The sequence below is a fragment of the Asterias amurensis genome, chromosome 2, assembly GCF_032118995.1.
Source record: "Asterias amurensis chromosome 2, ASM3211899v1".
Lineage (NCBI taxonomy): Eukaryota > Metazoa > Echinodermata > Asteroidea > Forcipulatida > Asteriidae > Asterias > Asterias amurensis.
In genome coordinates this window covers 8,484,184-8,500,278 of record NC_092649.1, presented here as the reverse complement: position 1 = coordinate 8,500,278, position 16,095 = coordinate 8,484,184, and the positions used below count along the sequence as shown (strand labels likewise).

The 16,095-nt window shown below is 40.3% G+C and overlaps 3 protein-coding genes across 5 annotated transcripts in view; 2 read left to right on the top strand and 1 right to left on the bottom strand.

Moving 5' to 3' along the window:
- The window catches only part of LOC139933934 (major facilitator superfamily domain-containing protein 3-like), a 63,825-nt gene extending 55,962 nt beyond the window's left edge, over positions 1-7,863 (top strand). For all 3 annotated transcript variants that reach the window (XM_071928173.1, XM_071928175.1, XM_071928174.1), the window contains 5 exons: positions 2,659-2,816; positions 3,548-4,220; positions 4,876-5,029; positions 5,597-5,709; positions 6,285-7,863. In XM_071928173.1, the coding sequence (XP_071784274.1) occupies positions 2,724-2,816; positions 3,548-4,220; positions 4,876-5,029; positions 5,597-5,709; positions 6,285-6,571 (1,320 nt within the window). In that variant the 5' untranslated portion in view covers positions 2,659-2,723 and the 3' untranslated portion in view covers positions 6,572-7,863. The remainder of the gene's footprint in view (positions 1-2,658; positions 2,817-3,547; positions 4,221-4,875; positions 5,030-5,596; positions 5,710-6,284) is intronic.
- Positions 7,864-9,562: 1,699 nt separating this feature from the next.
- On the bottom strand, positions 9,563-16,004 carry LOC139954311 (large ribosomal subunit protein uL2m-like). Its single transcript, XM_071954061.1, has 5 exons — positions 15,894-16,004; positions 13,346-13,699; positions 12,067-12,315; positions 11,158-11,409; positions 9,563-10,546 (listed from the first exon to the last, which is right to left on the bottom strand). The coding sequence occupies exons 2-5, from the start codon at positions 13,668-13,670 to the stop codon at positions 10,395-10,397; spliced, it is 978 nt and encodes a 325-aa protein (XP_071810162.1). The 5' UTR covers positions 13,671-13,699; positions 15,894-16,004; the 3' UTR covers positions 9,563-10,394.
- Positions 15,510-16,095, top strand: part of LOC139954309 (interleukin-1 receptor-associated kinase 4-like) — an 83,903-nt gene continuing 83,317 nt past the window's right edge. The window contains exon 1 of the mRNA XM_071954060.1: positions 15,510-15,532. The gene's annotated coding sequence lies outside the window, so the exon portion shown is untranslated. The remainder of the gene's footprint in view (positions 15,533-16,095) is intronic.

The window sequence follows — 16,095 nt, the reverse complement described above, 5'->3', positions numbered from 1 at the left end:
AACTATAGGCCAATAACAAACTTGTCCTTCTGCTCTAAAATTTTGGAGAAAGTGGTGGCTCAACAATTGACACAACACATGTCTGATCATCAACTGTACGAGCCCTATCAATCCGCCTACCGTAGATGCCACGGGACAGAGACTGCTCTCACCTTTATTCAAAATGATATTTTGTTAAGTGTTGATCAGGGTAAAGTAGCAATCCTCGTCATGCTGGATCTCAGCGCAGCCTTTGATTCAGTTGATCACCAGATACTTCTTCAAAGGCTTCAGTCGCATATCGGTGTGTCGGAGGATACTCTACGCTGGTCTTGATCCTACCTTTCTGACAGATCCCAAACTGTCAGAATATGCAAAAACAACAAAACAGGCTCGTCAACTTATCAGCTTCAGTACGGTGTCCCACAAGGTTCGGTATTGGGACCACTGTTGTTCAATGGTACATGCTGCCTGTGGGTCAAGTGATCCGCAAGCACGGCCTGACTTGTCATTTTTATGCGGATGACACCATGCTTTACATCTCAACATCACCAACATTCGATGACACTGCAGCCAATGTCAATGTCATTGAGAAGTGCTGTACCGATATAAAATCATGGATGACCTACAACTTCATGAAACTAAATACTGATAAGACTGAAGTTCTTGTTGTTGGCACGGCTGCGACCTTGAAGAAAGTTTCCGCTGTAGACATTAATATTGGAGGTCACTGCATTAAATCATCAAAACAGTTGAAAAATCTTGGGGTCATCTTTGATTGTAACTTAAACATGCAAAGTCACATTCGTGAGTAGCCTTGCTCAAGGCAGTCGCATTATTCGCTCCGAAAAGACGCAGCTGTAAACCCACCCGCCGTATACCCTGTGCATGGTGTGTGCGATCACACCGAATGACCCACCCGTATACATACTGTCACATCGCACGAATACTGTTCACACAAGTCATCGCACTCGTACACCACTAACCGCATGCGGAGGCCGTCAGGCCGACAGCCTTGTCGGATCTGTATCTTCCCGTTTTAATGTGTTGTATTGAAAAAATTCCAATAGTGGACGAAATTGGGGGGGCTCTAGGATATGCTAGTATGCAGCTCATGAATATGTATATCGTTCGTCAGACCTATCAGACAACACAGGATGTAAGGCAAATGAATTATTCATTTGGACGTCCAATCACGCACTTCCCTTATCACGACCTTTGGACCCTATCAATCATGTGTCCGTGGTGGTGGTGTGTGAGGTAAACATGTCTCGTCTTTCGCGGGCATTATGGTAATGAGCTGACCGTGGGAACTCTTCGCTTATTATAGTAATGAGGTCAGTGACTTCAACACAGATCCTACAAGGCTGTCGGCCTAACAGCCTCCGCATGCGGATAGTGTACGGGGGCATCGTGTCGTGCGATGTTACGCACAGTGAATACGGGTGGGTTTTACGCACAGTGAATACGGGTGGGTTTTTATACAGCGGCGGTCTTTTTTCGGAGTGAATAATTCGACTGCCTTGAGCAAGGCTAATTCGCGAGGTATCTCGCAATGCATTTTACCATCTGCATAATATCAGTAAGATCAAGAAATACTTGAATTATTCTGTCACTGAGCAAGTTATAACAATGCTAGTCATGTCCAAGATAGATTATTGCAATGCCTTGTTTGCAGGCTTACCCCAGTCCACACTGGCACCGTTACAACGAGTGCAAAATTCTGCTGCCAGGCTTCTCACAGGAACCAGAAAATTTGAGCATATAACCCCTGTACTCATGAAGCTACATTGGCTTCCGGTAAATTATAGAATCATGTATAAAGTGTGTCTTCTAGTTCATAAATGTTTAAATGGTCTAGCCCCTGACTATCTCTGTAAATTACTGCATACTACTAGCTCATGTTCACGTAGACACACACGGTTATCATGTGATAAAACCAGACTACAACACTGCAATACCAGATTATGTACTTTTGGGGATAGAGCTTTTTCCGCCATTGCCCCTAACTTGTGGAACCAGCTGAATTTGTGTCTCAGGGAAACAGCAAGTATTGATGTTTTTAAATCCGGGCTAGAAACCCATTTCTTTCGAAAGGCATTTTTATAACTGTTTATTGTTCAAGTAGTTGTGTTTTTTATTATTCATTTAAGGTCTCTTGTAGCACTTATTTTCCATTCTGTAATTAATTATCATTTCCCTGGAGTTTTAGTGAATGTCTCTTTTTACAATTTTATTGGGTCACAGCTGGTCTGTTTGTACAATCTCTTTGCAGTTTTAAATTGTGCATACTATTGTATATTTTATACTTTTCCATTGTTTATTGTTAATTTCTTTAATTGCTTGTCATTGTTCGCTTGATTTTGAACTTATTTTTATATCTTGTTGTTTTTTGCTGATTATCTAAATTTTTAATGTTTCTCTGTATTAGCGCCATGGAGCATTGTTTTCGATGGATATGGCGCTATATAAATTTTTACTATTATTATTATTATTATTATTAGCAATCTCTAGTCTTTGATGCATATGCCTGTATAACAAAATGAGTTGACAGTATATCTTATTTTGCAAGGATTTTCGACCACTGCTGTGTAGCACAGTGGAATAAGCTCAGGTTAAACCCTAAATACATTCAAATCCCGCTGATGTGCTGATGTTTTGTATTCTTAATATCAATAGTCGGGATAATCGTGACCCTCGATCACAAACTTCAGCAGCAAAGCTATGATTGAAAGAAGCCGAGGATGACTGGTTTTCATCTTTACCGCTTTGTCAACAGTAAGATTCTGTGCCTGCTACTCTTGTACTTTGTCCAAGGAATTCCTTATGGCTTCCAGGTAAAGATCACATCCACTTTCATTTCAGTTGGTGTCTTGCAGGCTCCTATAGTTTATCTACCGTTCAAACCTGCTGTGGATGATATTAACTGGTCGGACAGTAGGAGGGTTGACTGTGATGTGTAGATCAAAATATGAATGATTAGGGGTTTAAAAAAGGAAAAATTTACTAGAGTGGGACAGGAACCAGTGACCTCCGGATTAACGTGCCGGTGTCTACCAACTGAGATATCTAGCCCTATATTGGTGGTATCCCTATTTTGTCAATATCTTTGTTCGGGGGGGGGGGGGGGGGGGGGGTGCCAGTCGGAAGCCGTACAAGTACTGCCAAGTAGCCAGGGATCACACCACAATTACGGTACAACCTGGGAAGTGGCATCCAGGGGATTACCTTAAGGGGATGCAACTTTTTTATTTCAGATATCAAATATTTTAAACCAGAAGGGAGACTGATAAGGTAAATTTAAAATGATTTGGGGTTGAACAAAGAAAAATTTACTAGAGTGGGACTCGAACCAACAACCTGAGGATTAACTAGTCGGCGCTCTACCAACTGAGCTATCTATCTAGCCCTATGTTTGCGGTCTCCCTATTTTGTCAGTATCTTTGTTCAGGGTGCCAGTCGGAACCCAAATCTGAAAGAAATACAAAATTATCAAGATCTGTGTTTAACCTACAGTTGAATAGTCACACAATTATTTACTACACACAAAATCTCATTTTTCGAACAGGCTGGATTCTTGCCGATCTTTCTCCGATCTCAAGGCACATCTCTAACTAGCGTTGGTTTCTTCAAGATCCTCCTGCTACCCTGGATGCTGAAGGTTCTCTGGGCTCCTCTCCTAGAATGCTACACCTCTCGACGAACCGGTTTAATCTGCAGCCTCGTTGCCATGGTAATGGCATGGGCTTTTGGCGCTTGTATCTCTCCGGAACAGACGGTCCTTCTGTGTGTAATCGTCTTCTGTTTGAACTTAACAGCGTCGATGCAGGACGTCATTGTAGACGCCATAGCGATACGGATACTTAGAGAGTCAGAACTGGGAGCTGGCAACACTGCACAGGTCGTTGGCTATAAAGTCGGATCCATTGTCGGGGGAGGGGTGTTCATCTGGCTGATCGTGTACATTGGGTGGCAGGGTTTGTTCATTTCAATATCAGGACTTTATGTTGTGACAACGCTTCTTGTAATGCAGCTGGATGATTTAAAACGGTGCAATAATATTGACAAAAGCAAGACTAGTAACAATGTTTCTATTGGCCAAGTCCATATTCAGCAAGAGGGGGTGGGAGTAACACAGGAGGATGACTTCAAGGGACAATCTTTCACACACCTCATTAGGGATATTGTGACCACCCCTCACACAAAGTGGATGATGATCTTTGTAACATTTTATAAATTAGGTAAGTAGTGATGTTTAACAAAATAATTAGCATGTTTAGTACAGCTGAACTTCATCCTGTTTCCTGAATCACTTGCATGTGTTCTTATGTATAGACCATGTAACTTTTGTTTACAAAGGAGTGACTGTACATTCCAGGATATTTCCTGGCAGGCAAGATTTATGTACATGTAAGTTTTATGAAAACAACAGCTGTACAAACTTATTAGGCGCTATTCCATCAAGATGATAGTGCACTTGAAAGCAGTTAACATGTAAAAAGATGAGCTTTAGAACTTTAAGATAATGTAGACTGAAAAACAATAGGAAGTTGGTGCCAAATCATTGGCCCAGCTATGCTCGAAAACATTCAAGCGAGTGATGTCAAGTGTGGACCGAATAAATCGTGGTGGAGTTAAATGAGACTGCCAGCACATACACGGGTGCAATAGCTTTATGACAGTTCATTGCTTCCATGTACAGCCACAGGCCTACTGTGATCATCAGCCATGCAATTTTTCAGCTGGTCATCTGATGATTTTGTCTTTAAAATTACTGTACACTCTTTATTTTGCAATTAGAAGACTGCTCCGCTTTTTAAAAAGCTAGCGCTGTTTCATCCTTTTAAATTTTTAGTGCAGCTAAAATGACATTTCTTTGTAATATTTTCAAATAAGGTGAAATGGGTTCCATTGGAATGTTTCCTCTCTACCTGGTGGACCATGGGATACCAGTCGGTGAGGTCGGTTTCCTAACAGGGGTCATCAGTCAAGGGTTATCCATTTTGGGGTCGCTAGCTGGAGGCTGGATGCTTTCCAAGCAACAGCTAAGGTATGTATTCATAGCTTATAGTAAAGCCCTTTTATTGGTGGTGTTAAACACTGTACTCAGTACTTTCCAAAGTCCTAAAGAAAAAAAACCTGTAGCACATTTAAAGGCAGTGGACACTATTGGTAATTACTCAAAATAATTATTAGCATAAAACCTTTCTTGGTGACAAGTAATGGGGAGAGGTTGGTGGTAGAAAACATTGTGAGAAACAGCTCCCTCTGAAGTGCCATAGTTTTGGAGATACCAATATTGTCCACTGCCTTTAAACCCACCTTTGCCATTCTAGCGCTGGGCCCATTTTCATGGTTCTGCTTACAGTAAGCAAAGAATCAGCGCTCAAGGAAGCAGGGAATTCCGCCCTTATGTCAAGCGTAGTTTAACTGGTAAGCAGGGAATTTTCGCATGTGTGCGTGCGTACTCTACTACAAGGCTCCTATACTTGAAAAATGTAGCTCCGCATACCTGAAAAAAAATACTGAGCGCTTTGAGACGCCCAATAGGTGTGATGAAGCCCTTTACAAGAAATACATATTGACTCATTTTCATTCATTTGTTTGATTTGTTTAGTTTGACGCCATCAAGTATTCTCCCTGTTCTATTCAAGTTGAGGCTCCTTCCACTTCTTCTTCAGACAGCTGTCATCTGTTTTAATCAATCAAATGAAGTTATTCCTTTATATGGTAAGTTTAGTATTATTATGGGATTTGAGGTATTGCATGCATGCATGACGAGGTATCAATATAATTTGGTTTTCAGTAACACCATGTGTGTGTCTACTTGCTTTATATTCTGCTACCGCAGAGAAGATTTCCAGAATTTGGGAGAGTTTTACTTCTGAAGAGTACTGTCCTGCTTTTAACTCTTACCTGGGCAAAGGTAGAAAACCAGCATTACGTTGACAAAAGAACAATTGGAAAATGAGGCATTGCATGGTGAGGTATCAATTTATATTTGGTTTGCCTTAACACCATGTGTGTATTTACTTAACAGGTAGACTATGTTCTTTTGAAAACTTGTCTTGCTTTATATTCTATTACCGCGGAGTAGATATTCAGAATTCGGGAGGCTTCTCATTTCTGAAATGATTAAGAACATTTCGGAAGGTAGAAAATCGGCCGGGACTACTGCTTTAGCTTTAGTGGATCGAGGGGACTTAACGTTATTAACTTCTCTACTGCGGAGCAAGTTCCAAATGATGACCCTTTCCATTGAGTCTCAATAACACTTTGTACATTTTTCTACTTTCTCCGTGTAGGTTTATGCCTCGTTGCCATGTGCCTCCTTCAACTCATAGGGGGCGCTGTAACGATCTGCACCTTCACCTTGATGATGCAATGCTCCCAGCAGGCACCACACCGTATTCAAGCAACGCACTACACAGCCTTAGCAACCATTGAAGTGATGGGTAAATTAGTTTTTATGTCGGTGGCTGGCTGGCTCGTTGACTGGTTGGGATACGGCAAGATGTTCTGTTTGTTTCTCTCACTATCTGTCGGTGTACTCGCAATGTTGAGACCGGAAATAAAAGCTTATTTATCTTAAAGCAACTGCTTGGATATCCATTGCCTCAGGAATAACATGATATGTATTTTGTTTATTTAATAGGTGTAATAATTGTGTCAGGAGTAAAGAATACTATCTTTGTTCTTATCCTTTAAAACATTATAAGGACTGTATTACATGGTGCTTTTGCGGACAAAAATCCAATAAACTTATCCATCTGAAGCAATGGTGTTGGGAAAGACCTATGACGATCCTTTTTAAAGAAACAAACAGCAACTGCAGCACACAGTCTAAGTGTCCTTGTGGCCACCTGGCATGTGACCCTCCAGTTGAGTGCAATAATGAATGACCATGAACAGTAACCAGAAGGCAACACAAGGACAATTGCTTTAAAGCCATTAAACACTTTCGGAACAGAATTTTTTTGTTAAGTTCACAGATTCACATATAACTTACAGGGTTTACAGAAGGTAATGATGAAAGACTTCTCTTGAAATATTATTCCATGAAATGCTTTACTTTTTGAGAATACATTAAAACAATATCAATTCTCGATATCGAGAATTACGGATTTATTTTAAACACATGTCGTGACACAGCAAAACAAGGGTAGGTGTTCCCGTTATTTTCTCCCGACTCGGATGACTGAGTGAGCCTAATTTTTCACAGGTTTGTTATTTTATATATAAGTTGTGATACACGAAGTGTGGGCCTTGGACAATACTGTTTTCGGAAAGTGTCGAATGCTTTAATAAAAAGAAATTTACAGTTCTTCCAAAGCAAATCACACTTGATTTTTTTCCCATAAATGGGTCAAAGAGTTTAAGGCCGTATCAGAATTGGAGTCTACAGCTACGGCTACAACTGTTGCTAGGGGTGTTGTAACGGATTTCCTATATACTTAACTGCATGATGTAGAAATCTAGCCAAAGCCGCATAGCTGCCATTTTTTAAAACGGCCTACTTTGATGCAGCTATTGGAAATTGACCAGGAAAAGCACAAGTAAAATTCTGGTGCATAGTAAAGGCAGGCGCCTGGTTTTCCATCTTTTAGAGAGCAAAGCCATTTTCATTTGCAAATGGGCACTTAAATAAGAAAATCTATGGGAAATGGTTAAAGAGGCACCAAGGCCAAGACTAGGGGCAACAGAGGCCACCTCTGAGTAATTCTACGTCTGAAAGGAAGTATTGACACACAATGCAAACAGTCTCAGTTAAAGGAACACGTTGCCTTGGATCGGACGAGTTGGTCTATTAAAAGCGTTTGAAACCGTTTGTTATGAAATGCATATGGTTAGAAAGATGTTTTAAAAGTAAAATACAATGATCCACACAAGTATCACTCGAAATTGCACGGTTTTCCTTTTACGTCGCGAACTATCACAGTCGGCCATTTATGGGAGTCAAAATTTTGACTCCCATAAATGGCCGACCGTGTTAGTCGACAGGGTAAAAAGAAAACCACGCAATTTCGAGGCATATTTGTGTAGATCATTGTATTCTACTTTTACAATATCTTTCTAACCATAATACATTTTACAACAAACGGTTACAGAACGATTTTCAAAGACCAACTCGACCGATCCAAGGCAACGTGTTCCTTTAAATCCCTACAAGATGTAAAAGTTATAGCTATTTTGTGTATTTGGTTTGCGGTAAAACCATGTGTGTATCTACTTGCCAGGTAGAGTTGTTCTTAGAGAACTATCTTGCTTTATTCTACTGCCGCGGAGTAGATAATCGGAGGTTCGGGAGACTTCTCAGTTCTGAAAAGAACTGTCCTGTTTTTTAACTATTACCAGGGCGGATGGTATAGAAAATAGACTGGACTACTACTTTAGCTTATAGGATCGTAATTAACTGTACTGCCGCGGAGTCAGTTCTGAATTGATCTCAACGTTTCGACTAGCTTGCTCTAGTCATCGTCAGGAGACTGAAGAGGTAACTATATTGTAAGCTCAATTCTACCTCTACGTATATATTTAATTATGTCATCACTACATGATCCACTGATGGGTTATCAAGAAATAATTCACAATAGTTTATGGGTTTTTAGTTGAACTGTTTTTCTCAGTTTAGAAATATTTCTAATAAATAAGTTGAAGCAGAATTTTTTTTCCCAACGTGTGTTTTATTGACGTCTCGAGACCTCCCCTTTGCATGGGCCACTGTACCATTAACCGGTACTAACGGTTATTTATTTTTATGACGAGTGTGTAGAAGCATAATGTTTGTAGCAGGCATGATTTTTGGCTCCTGGAGGGCTGACCTATAGTACATGTGTAGGCTTTTATAAACCTTTTCCTTGGCTGGGTATTTAACTAAAATATTGATGATTTTTTTTCAAGGGCAAAACAACAAATATTGTGCCTGGTATCATTGTAGCACCAAAGGTGATACAGCAAAACAAACATCCCATCTCATGGTCAAAGCAATTGAACATGATCAAGTATCTTTAGTTTTATTTTTTTATATTTTTATTTATGCAAGTCGCCAGACACAAGGCCTGAAGGCCACTTCAAGGTGTGGGCTACAATTATTTTTGTCCAGAGGCCGTTGTCACCTACTCCTAGGGCTGAAACAGGGTTACCCCTTTTACAGTCCATGCGGATGTAGGCTTGGGTATCATTGCTCAAGGACAGAAAGTACAGTGACCAGGAACCAAACACACACTCTTACAACACCAGGGGTGGATTTTACAAAGAATTATGAATAGTCTATCTCGAGTTAGGACAAGTTAATTGTCCTAACTTAGGACTAGCCATGCGATTTTAATATCTCTTAGGTCTAGTCCTAAGTTAAGACTAGTCCTAACTCTTTGTGAAATCGACCCCTGGGACTCCTAGGACAAGTCCTAAATTAGGACTATTTTTGTAAAATTGACGGACTTGAGTCAGATGCACTATACCACACCTTGGACAAGCAGTTAGCTTTCTAGGTGGTTATTCATCAAGCATCAAGCACCCCTTCACAACGACACTCGAGAACCTTTTTCACCAATAGAAACAAAAAAACACGTTTAACTTGGCATTACACTCTGAATCACCTTTATTTGTAACAGTCTTTAATAATGCATGAATGTTATACAAAGTAAGGAGTGATTACAAAATGCAATCTCTGACCGCAGCATCCACGAACGGACACCAACCCTCAGAATTCTGAAAAGCGATTCATGCATGAATCATTTCTCACATTCAAATGTTTGGGGGTGAATAATTGTTCAACCATATCACTTTGATGGGAATCCTTTCTCAAAACAGTTTATACTACCAACAGCTGTAGTACTTCAATAAATTTTGGAGTATTTAACAATAAATGACCCAACTTTTAAAGGCACTGGACACTATTGGTAATTACTCAAAATAATTCTAAGCATTAAAACTTACTTGGTAACGAGCAACTGAGAGCTGTTGATAGTATAAAACATTGTGAGACACTGCTCCCTCTGAGGTAATGTAGTTTTAGAGAAAGAGGTTACTTCTCACTCAAATATTAAAAGCCTTTTATTATGCATCTAATAGCAAACATTGTTGCTACCCGCAAGGGTGTTTTTTTCTTTCATCAATCTCTTACAACTTCAATGAAGAATTGAGTCAAAATTTTCACAGACTCATTATTTTATGCATATGTTGAGAACAAAGTGAGAATAATGGTCTTTTACAGTAACCGACGGTGTCCAGTTTCTTTAACTGTTTTAACAGTTAAAGAAACTGGACCTTTTGACATTTGAATGCAAATCCAACGGAGCATTAATTTTCAAAATAGAGCCAAAGAAACAAATTGATTTTTGTTGTTGTTGTAAGTGGCTGAGGGAAATCTATAATTGGAAATGAGTACAATTTCTTTTGGGTTTTCAGTTAGTTTACACGCTTATATGTGTTCCTTTTTTGTCTGGACTCCTGTAGACTTTCAGAGGAGGTGGAGGATGGATTTTTCTGCCAGCCCATCCACCCTTCCTTTGCCAAAGGCCACTCGATGGACGCCAACCAAGCCATCTATTCCTACCAGCTTTGCCTATAAATAAGAAAACATTTGAGACAAATTAATTTGTACCGTGGCAATTCCAGGGCCAAATCTCATTGAGCTTTCTGAAGCAGAAAGTAATGCTCAATAAGTGTCTGCTTAGCAGAAAAGAAGCAGGACACCAGTCACAAATTGTGCATGTGACATGGTTGTTTGGCTGGTAACCTTATTCTGGTAAGCATTGGTTGTGCTTGGCAACTTGTTGTGCTTTTAAAAGCAGTTTTATGAAATGGTAGATTTGTGAACGCTAGGTGACCATTATTTTCTTAGTTCTGAAGATGCGAACAATTCTAAGAACAGTGGCTTTACCAGCCGTTGATTTCACCAAACTCTTCCTAACTTAGGATTAATACTAATCTTAGGACTTATGACGAGTTAAGTTCCATATCCATAGACATAGGACTCATTGAACTCATCCTAAGTTCGGACGAGTTAATCGTCCAAACACCAGATAGAATTAATCCTAGCATTTCGTAAAATTGACTGTTGGCAAGTCTGCTGCCACCTGCTGCTGCCAGTGTCCCAATAGTCTGTAATTGGGCCCATGACAGAAGCCATTGTCCTGTTCAGAGCTAATTTGATTTTATTGACTCGTCACTCACCAATCTGTTTCTTATTGTGATCCTCGTTGGAGACACGCCCAACTGTTGCCATACACTTCTCGCTGACGCTGATCTGTTGTTTAGATGGTAGCTGAAGGATCACCTGACCGCCAGTCTTGCGAATGACCTGAGCGCTCGTACCCGCTGCTCTGACGTAGGACCCACCGGCACCCTCGAAGACCTCTACGCTATGGACGAGGCAACCGATGGGGAGAGCTCCTAAGGGGTACGCATCACCTTCATTTGCAGCAACTTCAAAGAAATCAGAGTAGGCAATTATTATTTAAGGCCTAGCCATTAATCTCATAGAGGGGCTCCAAGGTCAATTGAGTTTTCTGATGCAATCATTTTCCAACAGATCTAATGCTCATGAAACACAAGTCTCTAATATCATGTTAAAATGGTTTAAATGTAGATGTTCACATGATGTTACCGCAAGTCAAATGTACATTTTAAAATAATATATTACTTTGATGTGTGAAAACAATTTTAAAGGCAGTGGACACTTTTGGTAATTACAATGTACTAAAAATAATTGTTAGCATCAAAACTTACTTGTTAACAAGCAATGGAGAGCTGCTGATAGTATAAAACATTGTGAGAAACAGCTCCCTCTGAAGTATTGTAGTTTTTTAAGAACGAAGTAATTTTCCACAAATTTGATTTTGAGACCTCAGAATTCGATTTTGAGGTCCCGAAATCAAGCATCTAAAAGCACACAACTTCGTGTCACGAGGGTGTTTTTTCTTCCATTATTATCTCGCAACTTTGACGACCAATTGAGTTCAAATTTTCACAGGTCTGTGATACTATGCATGTTGGGATATACCAAGTGAGAACACTGGTCTTTGACAATTACCAAATTTGTCCAGTTTCTTTAAACTATCTGTTTGCTCCTTAAGACCTCACCTGTCATTCTACCAATGACCTCCGATGTTTTGATGATGTCACCTTTTTCCATGTTGATTGTGGCAAGTATCCAACGTTTGTGGTTACCAGCGGCAACCATAGCAATGTTTGCAGTCCGGCAGGGGTCATACCGGACCTGGAGTACCTTCTCTTCTTTGGGGGCGCCTTCCTCTGGACCGATGCGTTTGAAGTCCACCATACGATAGCGTCGTTTGTGGCCGCCACCTCGACCAGTGACTGTAACTCTGCCTGAAAATTGTGTGGACAGTTTGATGGTTTAATTTTGTGTCGAGTAAAGATAAATATTAATTTTGCATTGAAATGCAGTGGATGTACACCATGTAGAAAAAAATGGTTAATGTTGCAATTTACTATATTATTTGGCACATGCTTCAAAATTTAGCATGTTTTATGCTTAGTTTACTTCAAAAAATGGCACAACATCAATCCAGTCGAAATTCTGGCAAATTAATAGAGGGGGCATTGAGGCAATCACCTTTGTTGCCCCCGTGATTGCCCCCGTGAAGTTTCAGTGCAGTCTAAGCTTGAGATATCTCGATATTGTCGAAAATCGATTACCGTATCCTCTTGTTTTTTTGTTAATCGAATTATCGGCAAATCGTGGTTTTGATTAAGTATCATGATGTCTTCCCTAATTGAGACTTCCCTAATTGCAACCACAACAGGCTGTTTAAAAAAATATAAAGTCCAAGAACCAACCGCAAGATTCCCCAATTGAAAAAAATAACATCAAAGACTTAAGTGCCCAGGCAGTCTCCCACAGACACTTCAGAAGTAACACAATGTATCAATTACCTCCCCTGTGTGGGAGCCTTGTGTGCCGCCTCACCGCCGAACTGCAGACCACAATGGGACCATATTACACAAACCACAACCAATGGGATCATATTACACAAACCACAACCCATCCACAACCAATTTTGTGAGTGAGAAGTCACCCCATGTGCATTATGGATGCTTATTGGTTAGCTAGAATGAAATGAGCAGGATATACACACATGTAAGAACAGTCATGCGCAGTACACACTTTAAAAGACACTTTATGTGTGTCTAACTCTAGAGCTATAACACCATGGGTAGACAGTAATCCATACCTTGTTTTGTTTAAATATTAGAAGTATTAAAATTGGGCATAATCAAATGTCAGAATTTTAGACTTCAAATATAAATCGCGATTTAATTGTATATCGCGATACTTTTTTGACCATATATCGTTTAGTGCAGACCTGTTAAATAAAGCAAGGTGATTGCAAGTTACCTGTATTGTTGCGACCAGCAGATTTAGTCAACCCGAGAGGTTTGACCGTGTACTTCGGTGTACTCTTCCATGGAATAAATTTACAGGTCACACTCGACGTATGGAAATCTGATCTACCACAAAAAGTTCCAAATTGTTGCTTTTCTCCAGGAAAAAGACAAGTTGGCTTGACTATTGGCCATACAGACGCTGGACGGTGCAGGGATTGTGGTATCTGGGTGTTCACTGAATAACTGCGGATTGTTCTCATCAGTTGTTGTTGACAATCATGTTGACTTGTGAGTGCAAGGGACTGCAGTCGACTGCATAACGTCGCCAGCTTCATTTTGTGAATTGTTGTAGAAGGACTTTCATCTGAAAGGGAACAAGATTTAAGTTTTAGTGATCAAACCTTCCGGGTGTAGACCACCATTAGTTTATAACCACAGCAACAAACAAAATCATAAGATTTCATTCGAACCCTCTGAGTTTATAGTTTGCCATTAAAACCCTAACTGAGCTAGGCAGATTGGCTAGCCTGTGGACTTCTCCACTCAGTCAGGCCTATATGCTTCGTTTCTGAAAGAGCAAGGGCACCGAGGCATTTTCTTCTTATGAAGGGCACCCTATATGAGGAAATGGTTTAAAGGGCACCAAGGCAACGCACCAGGGGTCCTGGAGGCAATCGCCTTTGTTGCCTTCGTGAAGTATCAGGCTTGTCTTCCTCTCCCATGTCACAAGCTCACATTGTCTGGACTTGCACTGCAGCGCATTGCAAAAAGATTAGAACAGTGAGTGAAAAAGTATGTGGAGGTGGGATATGGAAAAATTCCCTCATGATTTGATATGCATGATTGGGATCAATCAATGAGGGAAGTAATTTGAAAGGAAAAAAAAGAAAAATCTACAATTACAAAATATCTTTTTATTTAATAATTTAATGAAATTTATTAAAAATAATAATAATAATCCAAACAAAACACCCAGGTATGTCAAGCTATAGACCCAGTAACTGGGGCGCTGTACTCCTTTTCAACAATTTTTGACTTTATCTGTCGTACTAGCGCCCCAGGGAATGGCACAGAATTTTAACGAATACCCAGTTTTTCGCGACACCCAGCCACAAAAAATGCCTCAAAATGACAAAAAGACCAAACAAACTAGCTCAAAAATCGCCTACTCTATTCTCGATACGTCTAGGATGTAACATCAGGCATTTAATTGTACTCACGATCATTTTTTAAACTCCAAATCGATGATTTTTAACTCCGCATCGTGGAGCGATTGACAAGTCTGCGATTTTCGGATGTGTATGGTAACGAAACATGGCGTCGCGTTGTGGGTGGATGTCCATCAACGGCTGTTTAATGCTACACTTGTTACAGGCGTTGCAGCGAATGCTATACATTGTACACGGGGATGGGTACAGGCGCTGCAGCTAGCGAGTGCCCACGTGCGTTCAATCATGGTCAACGTAACTTACACGGTGCCGGGTTGTTGGAAAATTATCAGAAAGGGGGTGAAAGGTTCTCAGAAAGGGAATATTGTCTGAAAGAGGGGATTTTTCTGGTCTGAAGTCTGCTGGATGAAGCTGGATGGTTCTGGATGAAGTCTGCTGGTCTGGATTTTTCTGGTCATCGCCCCCCCCCCCCCCCCCCAAAAAAAAGGAAAAAACGAAAAAAAGGGGAAAAAAGATGATAAATAAATAAAAAAAAATTCTACAGTGACACTGGCAGCACTAAACATTATAAGAAGCAATTTAACCATGCACAAAAATCGTAGGCCTAGATGAAGTACAGCGGTTTTTATTTATTTATCATATTTTTCCCCTTTTTTTTTTTTTTTTTCTTTTTTTTTGGGGGGCGATGACCAGAAAAATCCCCTCTTACAGACAATATTCCCTTTCTGAGAACCTTTCACCCCCTTTCTGATAATTTTCCAACAACCCGGCACTGTGTAAGTTACGTTGACCATGATTGAACGCACGTGGGCACTCGCTAGCTGCAGCGCCTGTACCCATCCCCGTGTACAATGTATAGCATTCGCTGCAACGCCTGTAACAAGTGTAGCATTAAACAGCCGTTGATGGACATCCACCCACAACGCGACGCCATGTTTCGTTACCATACACATCCGAAAATCGCAGACTTGTCAATCGCTCCACGATGCGGAGTTAAAAATCATCGATTTGGAGTTTAAAAAATGATCGTGAGTACAATTAAATGCCTGATGTTACATCCTAGACGTATCGAGAATAGAGTAGGCGATTTTTGAGCTAGTTTGTTTGGTCTTTTTGTCATTTTGAGGCATTTTTTGTGGCTGGGTGTCGCGAAAAACTGGGTATTCGTTAAAATTCTGTGCCATTCCCTGGGGCGCTAGTACGACAGATGAAGTCAAAAATTGTTGAAAAGGAGTACAGCGCCCCAGTTACTGGGTCTAGTCAAGCTATACATATTCTTCCTACAACTATAATATATAACATTAACAAGGTCCAGGATAACTTTCCGTATGGCGCCAAAACTGCCCCTTTCTAAGGATAAACTAAACACAAAATACTCAATATACATACCAATGCAATTGTTCTGCCAACTTTTTGAAGCCAAAATATCACACCAACTGACTATACTTGCGCTACTTCTTTGACCTTCGTCCACGGTCCACTCACACCGGTCTATTTTACACAGCGCCACCATCGGTCACGTTTGGAGTCGCAGTTAAAACAACTTTTATTTTAAATTACTAATAAATAGCTTCGTATTATTTTATAAAAT